At 42.5% G+C, this 16,628-nt stretch overlaps 1 protein-coding gene across 3 annotated transcripts in view; it reads left to right on the top strand.

Moving 5' to 3' along the window:
• PXDN (peroxidasin) overlaps positions 1-16,628 on the top strand; it is a 96,171-nt gene that overhangs the window by 9,973 nt on the left and 69,570 nt on the right. The window contains exon 1 of one of the 3 annotated variants that reach the window (XM_064145907.1): positions 5,431-5,515. The exons of the other annotated variants lie outside the window; for them this stretch is intronic. Coding sequence (XP_064001977.1) covers positions 5,478-5,515 — 38 coding nt within the window. The 5' untranslated portion in view covers positions 5,431-5,477. Of the gene's footprint in view, positions 1-5,430; positions 5,516-16,628 lie in introns of those variants that run through there. 3 annotated transcript variants of the gene reach the window in all.

Below are 16,628 nucleotides of genomic sequence, written 5' to 3'. Positions count from 1 at the left end.
GCCTATTTAAGGAACTAATTCAGAAAGTTCCTTGGGAAAAAGCCCCTGAAAACAAAGGGGTCCAGGAAGGTTGGAGCTACTCCAAGAAAGAACTCCTGCAGGCACAGGAGCAGCTGTGCCATTGAGCCGGAAGATGAGCCAATGAGAGAGGCAGCCAGGCTGGATGGGCAGGATGCTACTGAAGGAATAAAAGATTAAAAAGAGAGTGTAACACCTTTGGAAAAGAGGGGAGGTGTCCCAGGAAAAGTTCAAGGAAGTTGCTAGGTCTTGTAGAGGAAAAATTAGACAGGCAAAAGCCCACTTGGAGCTCAGGCTGGCCACGGCTGTCAAGGAAGATAAAAAATGTTTCTATAAATATATGAATGGCAAGAGAAGGGCCAAGGACAACCTGCAGTCCTTACTAGATAGAGAGGGGAATATAGTGACAAAGGATGAGGAAAAGGCAGAGGTGCTTAACACCTTCTTTGCCTCAAACTTCACTAGTGGGACAGGTTGTCTCCAGGACAGCTGCACTCCTGAAGTGGCGGATGGAGGCAGGGACCAGTATAGTCCCCTTCTAATCCATGAGGGAGAAGTAAGGGACCTGCTGCGTCATTTGGATCCTCACAAGTCCAATGGAACCAGATGGGATTCATCCTAGGGTGCTGAGAGAGCTGGCAGCTGAGCTGGCCAAGCCACTCTCCATCATTTATCAGCAGTCCTGGCTCACTGGAGAGGTCCCCGAGGACTGGAAGCTGGCCAATGTGATTCCCATCCACAAGAAGGGTCGTAAGGAGGAGCCAGAAAACTACAGACCTGTCAGCCTGACCTCAGTGCCAGGCAAGGTGATGGAACAGGTCCTCTTGATTGCCATCACAAAGCACCTACAGGATGGCCAAGGGATCAGGCCCAGCCAGCATGGGTTTAGGAAGGGCAGGTCCTGTCTCACCAACCTGATCTCCTTTTATGATCAGGCTACCTGCCTGGTGAATGTGGGGAAGGCTGTGGATGTAGTCTACCTGAACTTCAGCAAAGCCTTTGACACTGTCTGCCACAAGAAGCTCCTAGCCAAGCTGGCAGCTCATGGTTTGGACAGATGCACTCTGTGCTGGGTCAAGAACTGGCAGGATGGCAGAGCCCAGAGAGTGGTGGTGAATGGTGCCACATCCAGTTGGCAGCTGTCACTAGTGGTGTTCCCCAAGGATCAGTGCTGGGCCCAGTCCTGTTCAATATCTTTACTGATGATCTGGATGAGGGGATTGAGTCCAGCATCAGTAAGTTTGCAGATGACACCAAGCTAGGAGCAGGTGTTGATCTGTTGGAAGGTAGGAGAGCCCTGCAGAGTGACCTGGACAGGCTGGATAGGTGGGCAGAGGCCAACAGGATGAGATTTAACAAGTCCAAGTGCAGGGTTCTGCACTTTGGCCACAACAACCCCAAGCAGCACTACAGGCTGGGGACAGAGTGGCTGGAGAGCAGCCAGGAGGAAAGGGACCTGGAGGTACTGATAGATAGTAAGCTGAAGATGAGCCAGCAGTGTGCCCAGGTGGGCAGGAGAGCCAATGGCATCCTGGCCTGGATCAGGAACAGTGTGGCCAGTAGGACAAGGGAGGTTATTCTTCCCCTGTACTCAGCACTGGTCAGGCCACACCTTGAGTTCCGTGTCCAGTTCTGGGCCCCTCAATTCAGGAGAGATGTTGAGGTGCTGGAACGTGTCCAGAGAAGGGCGACAAAGCTGGTGAGGGGCCTGGAACACAAACCCTATGAGGAGAGACTGAGGGAGCTGGGGTTGTTTAGCATGGAGAAGAGGAGGCTCAGGGGTGACCTCATTGCTGTCTACAACTACCTGAAGGGAGGCTGTAGCCAGGTGGGGGTTGGCTTCTTCTCCCAGGCAACGAGCAACAGAACAAGGGGACACACTCAAGTTGTGCCGGGGGAAGTATAGGCTGGATGTTAGGAGGAAGTTGTTGCCAGAGAGAGTGATTGGCATTGGAATGGGCTGCCCAGGGAGGTGGTGGAGGCACCATCCCTGGTGGTGTTCAAGAAAAGCCTGGATGAGGCACTTGGTGCCATGGTCTAGTTGACTGGATAGGGCTGGGTGATAGGTTGGACTGGATGATCTTGGAGGACTCTTCCAACCTGGTTGATTCTATGATTCTATGATTCTGCACACACACATGCTATACTTAATGTGTATATGTGTGTGTATATATACACAGTAAAATGGAAACAACTAAGCCAAATTGTCTTTTTCATTTGCTCCATTTGGCTTTGATGAAAAAACAAAAACAAAAATAGCTTTACAGTCTTTATTTTTGAAAATATGGGCAGGGTTTCAAGATGATCCAAAGAGCTGGCTGAGCTGGAATGGAGTGACTCAAATATTTCCTTTTCCTTCCTTTGCTTATCAGACTGCCAAATTTGATTTATTTTTGGTATGCAATTACTACTGTTGCTAAGAAGAGTTAAGTGATTCTTGTAAAAAGAAAACTGAATGAAAAATTGTTGCAAATAACAAAGATTCTCAAACTTTTTGGGAAAGGCTCCTGAGAAAGAAACCACTGCAAGCTTTCATTTTCATGTCTTTTTTTGTTTAAGATTAGGACATTGGAGAGATTGTGCAGTGCCTGGCAGGATTTCTTGAACATTGAAAAAGTTAATGGGATCAGAACTCTGAAGTTTGATACAATGTAGCATTGTGATTTGATCCCCCCCCCCCCAGTGTTTTCCTAAGAAAAATGATGTGCAGATGTATTTAGTTTCAAAATTGATTTTAAGGACACTGACATTGTTCCCTTTTCTCTTGTGCTCTCTTGTTGTTCAGACTTCCAGGTCTTTTATTCTCCTTCCAGATGCCACTCCCCAGATCTTTCAGAAACGTTCTCTTTCAGCATTCTTTCCCCTTAAATCACTTATTACAACAGTCTGCTTATTGCCTGGCTGATCTAAAAAAGGAAAAGAATATGACTTGGTACATAGCGTTACCTTAACTGATGACTGCTTTTGGTAAACAGGATGATGACTGCTGTTCCTTGCATTGTGTTAGCCAGACTGATGGATTTAATAGCCTTTTATTAGCCATATGTCTGCCCACTTCATAGGAGAAAAACTGCAGAATAAGCAAGTCAATGCTTGCTTTGACTTATCTTCCGTCAGTGTGTGGCAGGGCTGGGGCAGCATGAAATTCAGTACTGCCTCCTCAAAAGAGTTGAATTCTGAGGCTTATAGACTCTGTCCAAGGTCCACCATGCTCTACACAGGATAAGTATTTTGTTTTTACATGTGTTTGATCATCTACTTTGGTATAAAATCTTGCTTTGATATCTTATGGTGACTTCTGTTTAATGAGTGATTGTCATGATAATCAGGTAAACTTCATGATCATAGAATCATAGAATCATAGAATCAACCAGGTTGGAAGAGACCTCCAAGATCATCTAGTCCAACCTATCACCCAGCCTTATCCAATCAACTAGACCATGGCACTAAGTGCCTCATCCAGTCTTTTCTTGAAGACCCCCAGGGACGGTGCCTCCACCACCTCCCTGGGCAGCCCATTCCAATGGCAAATCACTCTCTCTGTGAAGAACTTCTTCCTAATATCCAGCCTATACCTACCCTGGCACAACTTGAGACTGTGTCCCCTTGTTCTATTGCTGGTTACCTGAGAGAAGAGGCCACCCCCCAGCTGGCTACAATGTCCCTTCAGGTAGTTGTAGACAGTAATAAGATCACCCCTGAGCCTCCTCTTCTCCAGGCTAAACAGGCCCAGCTCCCATGATAATCAATTTATCATGTTAATCAGATAATTTTGTGATCAGATGAAATCTGTCATTGATCTTCATATCTTTAAAGTGTATCAAAATCAAAGGCTTATAGTATTTTAGTGGCGAATGAGGGAAAAACATACATGGGGCAGAGTGTGGTTTGATGTGCAGATAACTGTAGTGAGCCATTAAAACTCAGAGTAAATACAATTATGTGCCCCATTACATTGTGTACCAAGATAGTGCAAAAAGCTGGAGCAGCAGTGAGATAGTATGGCATATGTGTATTAGAAACACACAGTTGTTTATTGTTGCAAAACTGCCTGTCAAAGCAGGATGCATTTTAAGGACTATTTTGTCATTCTTAGGGTAAATTACAAATTTGGGTAGGATAAATGTTTGGGTTTATGGCATTTTTGTAAACTTTGAGAAATACAACAGGTGAGAGTATTTGAAATTATTTTTTGAAGGCATCAACCGAATCATAAAATTCAGGTCCTAGAATAGGTAGCATTCCCAGTCCCCAGTAAAAAAGATCCAGGCAGTTGTTTTAAAGTACCAGGGAAAGGATAGACCTTCCTAGGACAGGAAGAGCTACAGAACTGCAAGCAGTGCTGGAAGAGCTCTGATTCTGTGAGTCAGTGGTTTGCTTTGGCCAGATTCAAGTCATTAACTTTCTGATTTAATTTTATTAGTCTGGGCAAAGCTTAAGTGTAATAACACCTATGTAGGGGGTAGAATCAGCTAAAGTAAGTCAATTAAATTGTTCACTATGCATGCATGAGGCATGTTTTGTGAGCAGATTGGAGATGTAACTGCTAGAAGTGTAAATAATTGCTACCAGGAAATTATTAAAGGTCTGTAAAGACCTTTCTTAATATAGAAACACCTCCTGTACCTTAATTAAAATAATTTTTAGAAGTCATACTTTCTCATTTTGTTTTGTTGTTTGGTTGTGTGGTTGTTTTTTTTTCCTGAGTGCTCTCTGGATAAGCTAATTCACCTGAAATTTCTAAAATATTGAAACAAGTCAAAACATCTTTGTTGATTCAGTGAATGACAGTTTTGAAAACTTAGAAAATCTGATCTTCTCCTTATGATGTAAGTATTTTCTGCAATGTTTTATACTGTGCTGGCTTCGTGTTCTTTCATTATACATTTAGGATACATCTTGCATGTGAAGAATTGCATAGAAGTAGTAGAAACAGGAGAAATACTTTCTAAAATGTAAAAATAGTCTAAGACATAGTACTCATTGGAGATTTCCAGTTGAACAGTTTGGCAAAGTAATTTTAAGTGGCAGTAAGCAATATAACAATAAAACAATATTAACCAGCATTCAGTGTCAATCCTCAGAGCAGTCATATCTGTTTAAAAGAGTTCTGTCTAGCAGTGGATGTAAGACAACAATCTTTTGAAGAAATTTGTGGTATGCCAAAGACTTTGGATAATAGAGGGGGAGTTTTCCATTTTTTAATGAGCTTGTAGTATGGACAACACCTAGAGAGCAGAGATAAGAGCTAGGTAAATAACTTGTGCACAGCCCTCCCACGCAAGTGTGTTCTGTAGGTGATTTCTGTAACTCCATGTCATGTGTTTATCATCCCACGATGATTAAAGCAAGAATAAGAACTGGTTGTGCTTTGGCACTCGCCATTCAACAATATCAAATTGAATTCAAACTAGTTTGTCTTTTCAGTGTTGGTAAAATTTTGAATTCCCAAAATATATATGAAACTAGTAATACCTGTGCAACTCAGATGCTTCAGGTAACAGTTTTTCATTACTTCTCATGTACATATTTTCTGCAGATAGCCATGAGGAATTGTTTTGTAGTAGTATTAGTACCCAGCATGTACCTGTCTTGCTTGTCAGATATTGTGTATGACAGAATTTGTATTCTGGTTGGTCGTTGGTTTTGTTTTGGTTTGGGTGGGGTTTTTTTTTCAGCCACAATGCCCTTCCCAAACTATTTTCCTATGTTTTTAGCAAAATATATATCTCACTATTGGTCTATTATAATAAATACATCTTAGCTAAAGTAGAATTTGCATTTATATGATCCTTAAATATTAAAGTATCTATTATTTACATACTGTTTTTTGAGGGCTGATATTTCATTTTTCAGGAGCCAGTCTCTTGGACAGGATAAACAAAGGAAAACCAGCTTTTGAAACAAGCTGATGATTAGAGTGGAATTAATTAATATTTTTTTTTTAAGTTTGAACTTTGGAGAAAATTGGACATTATGGTAGATGCCTGTAAAAGAAAATATGTAAGAAATTTCCAGTGGCATTAGGATTTAAAAAACTTTGTGAATGCCTTTAAATTTTGTTTTGTTTTCTCTTAGTGTCCCTCTCATTCCGTAAGTCTGTTCTAACTGTGTAGTAAGAAAGCTTTGTTGAATGCAAGATAAAATATCTATTCAATTTAGCTTTCTCTTTAGCTTTGTGGTTTGAACTTGGGAAGAATTTTTCCTTCCAGAGACCAGAGCCAAGTGTATAATCTCTTAGGAGGGGTTTCAGTCATGACAGTACTGTAGTAGTCTGATGTAACATCTACTGTAACATCTGATGCCTGAGGAAGTTTCACCCACAGAAGTTTATGCACTTAAGAATTAAGTGCTCAGCTTAAGGCTCGCACTCCTAAGCTTCTTAAAGTCTACTTAAGTATGTCTTTATTTATGGGAACCCCAGACATAAATTAGCATTTTTATGCCTCTAGATCAGAGGGTGTGTTTGTACTACTGGTCAGTCCTAGGGCAATAATAATTTAGCTGTGGGTCCAAGAAGATTCATTTCCAGGCGAACTTAGAACTTGGTGCATAATATTTGTGAAAAAGATTTTTTTCCCCTGGCTTTATAAGCCATATATATGACAGTATTGTTAGTCAAGCAGAGTACTAGTAGTTAATACATTTCCAAGACACATATTTCTGGGTAGAAGAAACATTCTAACAATCTATTATTCAAAGCTGAAAAGTAATTAATAGATATATCTGCTTATTGAAGCTAAGATATTTAAAACTTTTGGCTACAGGAAGTGAACTCCTTTTTGGCGACTCCTATTTGTGCTGCACACTGTAGGAAATGTGAATGTACTTAGGTCTGTTTAGTATAGTTAATGTTTTATTTCAGTTTCATGTTTTAATTTACACAACAGAAATTACACCCCTTTGCAGTTAAAAAACGCAACCCAGAGCACCCTGTGAGCGGCTCTTGGGTTTCTTTTCACTACTGGGTGCAAACAGTAGTGGCTCTCTTCAGCCTTCAGTTGTCTCAGTTCTCAGCTGAAACTTTGACTTGAATTGTAGTCTGTGGTGTCAGAAGACTTTTAAATGCAGCTGCTGATACTTCCTAGCAGAAGGGGACACTGGAATGGGCTGCCCGGGGAGGTGGTGGAGTCGCCGTCCCTGGCGCACTTCAAGGCAAGGTTGGACGTGGCACTTGGTGCCATGGTCTAGCCTAGAGCTCTGTGGTAAAGGGTTGGACTTGATGATCTGTGAGGTCTCTTCCAACCCTGATGATACTATGATACTATACTATAAGTCCCCTTGGGTTTTCCCTCCTTGCTGGGCTACTTAGCCCCCCACTCCATGCTTCCCTAGGCACACTTCTGCCTGGCAGCAAAAGCAAGTGTCTTTTTTTTTTTTTTTTGGAAATGTTTAGAATTTTTACTTTCCTGAATTATTTTCTTAATTAATCTCCCATGTATTGAGTTGTATGCTAGATACTTATTTTAAATCATATACAACCTCTTAGGAAAAGTAGTTAATTTAATATGTTAGAAATATTGCTTTTTTTTTTTCATTCTGCTTTAAAAAAAACCTGAATCAAATGTTTAGAATTTTTTCCATTTTCATGTATACGTGTTGCTGAAAACATTTTCCTTTCTGTTTGAACACTAAACCCCTTCAGAGTCCATGTTAGCTTTAATATATTACTGGGAAGCCTGTGAAATTCTTTTTCATGTGGCACAAATAGTATTTACATGGCCTGAGTCATAGCTATTTTGTGACTGATAAGGGGTGAAAACAAGAATGTGATTTGAAATGTGTTCAAAATGGAAAAATCAGATTGAATTATTACTTTTAAAATGACATTAAACTGTGATGACTGAAGTTGTACAGAACTGTCTTGTACTCAGAAATTAACTTGTTGGCCTTGGGCACAGCATGTTAAGTGTGTAAAAAATATTTTCCATCTAAAAGTGCTTATTGCTTCTTTCTCGTATTTTTAGTACTTTGTTAATGTGATGAACTTATTACAGAGATATTGAAAAGTGCTTTCTAATTAATTGTTGACTTAATACTGCCAATATTAGAACTACTAGGGAGAGGGTACCTGACTTAAAGCAAAACTGATATTCAGGAGACTGAGGACATGGGAATTTTAAATAGATACCCCCCCAGGACTAGTAACATTTGCCTGGAAATTTCAGACGTATCTGCAGTTTACAGCAATCCAGTTTTTAAAGTGTTGTGGGTTTAGTTTTGTTTTTGTTTTGTTTTGGTTTGGTTTTTTTTAATTAATCTGGTCAATCCAGAGTTACTTTGAGTAGAGAGAAAAGAAATGTACAGGGAAAGAAGCCATAGACCATTTATTTAGTTCAATCCTAATTCCAGCGTATGAGGTAAAATGAGAAGGATTTTGATTGAGTCAACATTTGTAGAAAATTATAATAATAAATATTGTGGTTTGTATTTTAAAATATTTTATTCTCTTAAAAATCTTCTGCAAGGTAACTTTTCCCCTAATGAGTAGGAAGCAGGAGTAAGAAATGAGGAGTAGCTCTAAAATGGCTTTAATTGTTTTTTGATTATAATGTTGACATTAATGTTAGGATGGACATAGCAAGAAGAAAATGCGAGAAATGATCTCTGTTCCCTGAGATTCCCTCCACTGAAAGTCATTCAGTTGAGTAATATAAAGTTGAATGTCTTTTTTCTAGTAGCCATTGCTAGTTGTAAGCAGAAAACAGATTCTCTTCTCCCAAGAGACAAGAACCCACAGATGGCTGTGCTGAGGCTGTCTGCACTGATGAGGAACGAGGAGATAAATACTGGAGGAGTCCTAACAGCCCCGTCACTCACAGTGCTTGTTCTGAGTCTGCTTTGCCAGGAGCAGGAGGAGCTGGAGGCAGAGCAAGAAGATAGCTAATTTATCTGCTCTGGCAGCCGGTTATTAACCTCAGGAAGCAGAGAATACGATTCCAAGTGCTGCAGCCCTTTCGGTGGGATGATCTGTTGTGGGAAGCTTTCTGTGATTTTCCATTAGGTAGAAGGAAGAGCTGTGGCATTTGTCTGAAACCAGGAAGCTTGTCTGCAGCTAAGTGATAGAGTACCTGCACTTCTGTTTGCATGCCTTTGCGTGGGACAGTAGTGCTTTCCATATTAATTGCAAAATGTGCTTGATGTTCCAGAAAAACAAATATCCAGATCAGTCAGTTCTAACACTCTAACACCACTTTTGAGTCTCTTTGAATCTAATAAGACAATCTCTGTACTGGGGACTGCGCAACAGTTGGAAATTCATTCTGACAGAATCAGCTTAGTAGGGGGGGAAGAGTGATGCACAGATTTGCAGTGAATAAAGGCACTTGAATCAAATTTAGATGTTACTTTTAGATGCACTAATTCCTTTAATTTTCCACATCCTTTGGCTTAGTGTTGATCTTGTACTGCAAAATTCGTTTTCAAACTGAAGGAGACAAAATGGGCATTCTTACTAAAGTCATTGTTGAAGATGCTAAACAACCCCAGCTCACTCAGTCTCTCCTCTTAGGGTTTCTGTTCCAGGCCCCTCACCAGCTTTGTTGCCCTTCTCTGAACATGTTCCAGCACCTCAACATCTCTCCTGAATTGAGGGGCCCAGAACTGGACACAGGACTCAAGGTGTGGCCTGACCAGTGCTGAGTACAGGGGAAGAATAACCTCCCTTGTCCTACTGGCCACACTGTTCCTGATGCAGGCCAGGATGCCATTGGCTCTCTTGGCCACCTGGGCACACTGCTGGCTCATCTTTAGCCTACTATCTATCAGTACCCCCAGGTCCCTTTCCTCCTGACTGCTCTCCAGCCACTCTGTCCCCAGCCTGTAGTGCTGCTTGGGGTTGTTGTGGCCAAAGTGCAGAACCCTGCACTTGGCCTTGTTAAATGTCATCTCGTTGGCCTCTGCCCACCCATCCAGCCTGTTCAGGTCCCTCTGCAGGGCTCTCCTACCTTCCAACAGATCAACACCCGCTCCTAGCTTGGTGTCATCTGCAAACTTACTGATGCTGGACTCAATCCTCTTGTCCAGATCATCAATAAAGATATTGAACAGGACTGGGCCCAGCACTGATCCTTGGGGAACACCACTAGTGACTGCCTGCCAACTGGATGTGGCATCATTCACCACCACTCTCTGAGCTCTGCCATGCAGCCAGTTCTTGACCCAGCACAGAGTGAATCTGTCCAAGCCATGAGCTGCCAGCTTGGCTCGGAGCTTCCTGTGGCAGACAGTGTCAAAGGCTTTGCTGAAGTTCAGGTAGACTACATCCACAGCCTTCCCCACATTCACCAGGCAGGTAGCCTGATCATAAAAGGAGATCAGGTTGGTGAGACAGGACCTGCCCTTCCTAAACCCATGCTGGCTGGGCCTGATCCCTTGGCCATCCTGTAGGTGCTTTGTGATGGCAATCAAGAGGACCTGTTCCATCACCTTGCCTGGCACTGAGGTCAGGCTGACAGGTCTGTAGTTTTCTGGCTCCTCCCTACGACCCTTCTTGTGGATGGGAATCACATTGGCCAGCTTCCAGTCTTCAGGGACCTCTCCAGTGAGCCAGGACTGCTGATAAATGATGGATAGTGGCTTGGCCAGCTCAGCTGCCAGCTCTCTCAGCACCCTAGGGTGGATCCCATCCGGTCCCATGGACTTGTGAGGATCCAAATGACGCAGCAGGTCCCTTACTGCTTCCTCATGGATTAGAAGGGGACTGTACTGGTCCCTGCCTCCATCCACCACTTCAGGAGTGCAGCTGTCCTGGAGACAACCTGTCCCACTCGTGAAGATTGAGACAAAGAAGGTGTTAAGCACCTCTGCCTTTTCCTCGTCCTTTGTCACTATATTCCCCTCTCTATCTAATAAGGACTGGAGGTTGTCCTTGGCCCTTCTATTGCCATTCATATATTTATAGAAACATTTTTTATTTTCCTTGGCAGCTGTGGCCAGCCTGAGCTCCAAGTGGGCTTTTGCCTGTCTAATTTTTCCTCTACAAGACCTAGCAACTTCCTTGAACTTTTCCTGGGACACCTCCCCTCTTTTCCAAAGGTGTTACACTCTCTTTTTAATCTTTAATTCCTTCAGCACCTCCCTGCCCATCCAGTCTGGCTGCCTCCCTCGTTGGCTGTCTTCTGGCTCAATGACACTGCCTGCTCCTGTGCCTGCAGGAGTTCTTTCTTGGAGTAGGTCCAACCTTCCTGGACCCCTTTGTTTTCAGGGGCTTTTTCCCAAGGAACTTTCTGAATTAGTTCCTTAAATAGGCTGAAGTCTGCCCTTCAGAAGTCCAACCAGGATATCAGTCTTGTTGGCCTTCCCCTTAATTCTCACCCATAATGACTCAACTTGATCATCCTTGATTTCCACCTCCATGACATCCAGAGCATCCCTAATATACAGAGCCACTCCCCCGCCCTTTCTCCCTTGTCTGTCTCTCCTGAAGAGTCGGTAGCATTGATTACAGCACTCCAATCATGTGAGCCATCCCACCACATTTCAGTGATGGTGACAATATCATAGTTTTCCTCCAGCACCAAAGCTTCCAGCTCCTCTTGTTTGTTACCCATACTGCGTGCGTTAGTGTACATGCACTTCAGCTGGGCTGCTGCTTTTACCCCTAGCTCTAGCCTACCATCCTCAAGTTCCTTTGATTTATCTCTGGTGCTGTCGTGTTTAACCCCCTCCCCCTTCCATTCTAGTTTAAAGCCCTCTCAACAAGCCCAGCCAGCTCATGTGCCAGGGTCCTTCTCCCCTTCTGTGTCAGTTGTATCCCACCTGTTGCTTGCAGACCTGTGGCAAGATGAAGTTCCCCAAGATCAAAGAATCCAAAGTTATGTTGGAGGCACCAACCTCTGAGCCACTTGTTCATCAAATACACTTTTCTATTCCTCTCTGTATTCCAACCTGTGACTAAGGGTATAGATGAAAAGACTACCTGTGCCCCTGCACCCTCAACTTCTTTCCCCAGTGTCGTAAAGTCCCTTTTGATAGCTTTTTGCCCTCTGTTATTAACCTCATCATTCCCTGCCTGTATAACTAATAAGGGATAGTAACCAGAGGGCTGCACTACAGTAGGCAGCCTCCTGGTAACATCCCTGACCAGGGCTCCAGGGAGGCAGCAGACCTCCCTGTGGAAGGGGTCTGGCCGGCCTATGGGGCCCTCTGTTCCCTGCAGAAGGGAGTCACCAATAACAATTACCCTCCTCTTTTTCTTCTGGGTACTTGTTCTGATGCGAGGGGGCAACTGATTTGTCTCAGTTGCCCTCCCAGCCGGTGATGCTTCTGCCTGCTCCAAGACCACCTCATCCTCAACCTCTAGTGCCCTATATCTGTTGTGTAAGGGCAGCTGAGGATGTGAAGATGGCTGGAAGGATTTACCCTGGCCCCTTCTGGCCGGCATCCTCTGCCTGCATCCATTCTCCTTGGTTGCTTAGTTCATCTCTGTCTGTCAAGGGGGACTGCAGAGCATGGTGCTCTCTTTTACATTCCCTTTCAGCCTTGAGGCGTTCCACCTCTCCCTTGAGTTCAGCCACCAGGTTAAGCAGACTATTAATCTGCTCACACCTAATGCAGCCAATGCCTGTGTCTCCATTGACTTCGAGTGCCAGGCTCCAACACTCCTCACATCCAGTCGCCTGGACACCTGCATTCCTACAGGTGGGCTCTGTTTGGGTGCCCACAGTTTTACAAGTATTGTACAACTTGGACCTAGTTTGCACCATGCTGTAGTTGAAAGTGGGGCTTGGTTTTATTTATTTAAAGTGGTGACCTTCTCTTTGTTTGTTCAAAAAGTGACCTTTTTTTTTTTTCACAAGGCAGTAGTTGAAGTAGCATTAAAGTGCCATTGACATCAACCAGTTACTATAGTGACTTGATTATATAACCTCTTTTGTGCAGTTTTCATGCTCTACTCTGTTTGAATGTTTTTACTATGCTGATGGCTGTTTTTCATTTCCTGCAGGGATGACCTTGAATAAAAAAAAAGAATAAGAATAAAGTAGACATATGCAATATTGTCTTGCTGGCATCTGCACATCTTTTGTTCTGTGTTGAGAAATGTAGCACTTTGGCGTCTACGGTATAGGTTAGTTCTGCTGAGTAGAAATTAATCTTCAATGGTTAGAAAAAGCCCAGTGGTTTACTCTTATGTTGTTCTTTTGAATTTGCCAATGGCAGAATGATCCAGTTATGACAATTCCTACCTTTATAAAAACATCTGAAGAGAGCTAAATGAAGGATTAATGTAAAGGTCACTCTTTAATTGAAATTATTAATTTAACCTATAAGAGCCCATAGATCTACAAAGTAATATTTATCTAATAAAATGCACCCTCTTTCTTTTAAAGGAAACTTAGATTAATTACTGCTTTTGTCCAGGGTTAGCATATGTCACACAGCTGAAGGAATTGTTTGGTTTCTGTTTTGTCAATCTTTGTGGCCAATCAGCATTTCTTAACTAGCCTTATGGATAAATAAGACTGCATTGTTTTCCACGTATGCATCTTTTTCTGACTTCTTAAATCTCTCAGTATCAGGAAGTTGGAACAAGGAGATATGCACCCTTTGAATGTTGGAGGGGTTTTTTGAAGTGTCCATAATTCCTGCTGATTCGTACCCAATCAAAGCCACCTCCTCCTTTAATTTATCAGATGATAGTTTAAAAGTTGATATTATGATAGTGTTTACAGCCACATGTAGAGGGAGAGTTTTAGCTTTGCATGGTTTTACTGGGTCTTTTAAAAGCTTCTACTTTTGATGAAGGGGGTTGGGCACTGCATTGTACTTTTGTGATCCACACTTAGCATTAAAGATCCTTTCAGGATTTATGATACTTAAGACAGTGGAATTGTGGAATAATTTTGGTTGGAAAACACCTTCAAGATCATCAAATCCACCCATTCTCTAACTCTACCAAGTCTGGTACTAAGTCGTGTCCCTCAGCATCATATCTGTGGTTTTTAAACACCTCCAGGGAAGGGGGTTCAGCCACCTCTCTGGGGAACCTGTTCCGTTCTTTGGGAGCCCTTTCAGTCAGGAAGTTTTTTCTAATATCCAACCTAAACCTCCTCTGGTGCAACTTCAGGCCATTTTCTCCCATCCTATCATTTGTTCCTCGGGAGAAGAGACCAACCCCCAGCATGCTCCAGCCTCCTTTCAAGGAGTTGTAGAGATTGAGAAGTCTCCCTTGAGTCTTCATTTTTGCGGAGTAAACAACCCTAGCTCTCTTAGCCAATTTTCACAAGATGTGTTCTCCAGACTATTCATCATCTTTGTTACTCTTCTCTGGACACAATGCAGCGTGTCAATATTTTTTCATGTAGTGAGAACCTCATAGTGGGGTTATTATGACCCAGGTGCAAGACTTGGCACTTGGCCTTGTTGAACCTCATACAATTGGCATTAGCCCACTGATCCAGCCTATCCAGGCTGTTTTTGGTGCTAAATTTGACACCATTTACTGTTAATATGGACAATCTTAAGAGTGGAAACAAATGGATAAAGTAAGTTTAAATACAAAATTTATTAGGAACATTGTTGTCCACCCAAAAAGTATCTGCAGCAGAGTTCTCCCTCGCTTTGTCAGAGGCAAGGTGATGTACCAATATTGTATTTTTTTATGTCATGTATCTAGATCTTACAGATTTTTAGAAAACCTCTTTACCTAACAGTGCATAGGAAGCCTGCTAAGCAACTGTGTATGTGTGCCCCCTTTGCTGTGTACTGCTTGGCATGTATCCTAACTCATCACTTTTGAGATGCTGTGGAACCCTGGCTGTTCCCATATGCTGGAATGTGACTCTCAGGAGCATACAATTGCTAAATAGTCAGCATGCTCCCTGGCACATTCTTGGCCCATGCAGCCTGGCACTGCTGAACGTTTCCCGGTTGTGTTCCATGAATTAGCACAGAGCAGATGACATGGGGCCCAGAAAATAATCTGAAGAGTATGGAGTTTACTAAACTTCATTGCCATGTTGTTTTCTTTGTGCCATTCAGGGGAGACATAATGCTTCAGAGCAACGAGTTTAGTTTTGGTGAAGGTCTGTAGGGATGAAGTGTTAAACTGTTATTGCATAGAGGGATGCAAAAAGGAGGGAAGTGGAAACCGTTGAAATTTACAGTCTTATTGCAAATTGACAGACACATTTTCGGGCTTTATGTAGAAATCAAAGTTCATTTCCATTGTGATGACTCTTAGTTTTTTACTTATGTATGTACATGTGGCAGTGTTTGAGAGCTAAGAGGTAACACTTAGCCAATTGTTTTGGGAGGTCAGGCAGAGAGTCAGCAGGCACAAACTAAACCACAGGAGGGTTCGCATGAACATAAAGAAAAACTTGTTAACTTGGAGAGTGCTGGAGCACTGGACCAAGTTGCCCAGACACGTTGTGTAATCTCCTTCTCTGGAGAGATTCCAAATCTGCATGGACATGCTCCTGTGCAGCCTGATCTAGGTGACTCTGCTCTGTCGTGGAGGTGGATAGATGATCTCCAGAGATCCCTTACAGCCTCCACCGTTCTGTGATTTTCTGAAGCTGTTTAGGTATAGAACCACAAGTTAAGTGCATTCAGTACAGCAAAAGTAGCAGTAGCATAGTCTTCCCTTAAAGTGTTAATATATTGTCTAGATATTAAGCACAAGTATTTTTACTGTGAGACACATAACGAAGGAGATAGTCTTAATTAAGTGTTAAGTATACTGGATTTTTATTTGGATAACTGAATGCATAACATTTAGGTTTGGATTATTAGGCAAATGTTACTACAGTACTCTGAAGTTGCGTGCCATCATCATAGCTATTTATATTACTTAGTTGTTTAACTTCTTATTTAGATGTTAGGAGGGGGACAATGACAACCAGAAACTAGGGTGGACCTCCTCAATCTACTGTTTTAATCTTTTGATGCACTCTGGGCTGACAGTGGAGGTCAGGTTTGCGGAGCATCCAGCCAGGGAGCAGTCAGCTTGTGAGAGCAAAACAAGGAACAGTGATAAAGGTGAAAGAGAAATGAATAGGCAGGCTACAGGCTTTTGTGAGCAAAAAGTCATGTGGTCGCATGGTTGGGCAGCAACTAATCTGAATAAAAATGAGATAAGAGACATCATCATGGTGACTAACCACACAGTTTTTCTACTACACAAAATACCTTTAAGATCTGGATCATATGGCCTCCTTGAGCTACCCTTACTCATTTTCCAGTCTAACACACTCCTCATTCCTGCCTTTCACTCTCAGAGGGGATGCTTCCTTGCACTCCAGTTACTCTTAGGCTCTCACTTTGAGCTCGTGTTCTGTCCGTTGAAATGTTCTAAGCTGGGTATGAGGTCTCTACCCTAGAAGGATGACATTTCAAACCTGAGAAATGGTGCTTTTGCTTAGTATGGGATATTTTATTTTCTGCAGTAGTGACTGAGGCTTTTAACATTTTCTTTCTACACCTACTGAAAGATTAATTGGCTATGACAGAACTGGTAGCTGTCTCATTCTTCCCTGTCTCATTGCTGTTCCATTAATTATTGCCACTTTTCAGGAATTTATTAGCTCGGGCTTGTTTCTAATCTCGGACATCTTCCAGCATAATTGCAGGCACTCAAATATGCCAAGATCTGTGAACTCCATTAG

This window comes from Pogoniulus pusillus, chromosome 7 (assembly GCF_015220805.1).
Source record: "Pogoniulus pusillus isolate bPogPus1 chromosome 7, bPogPus1.pri, whole genome shotgun sequence".
Taxonomy (NCBI): Eukaryota; Metazoa; Chordata; class Aves; order Piciformes; family Lybiidae; genus Pogoniulus; species Pogoniulus pusillus.
Note: the sequence above shows the minus strand (reverse complement) of the source record. Positions and strands in the feature narration are given on the sequence as shown.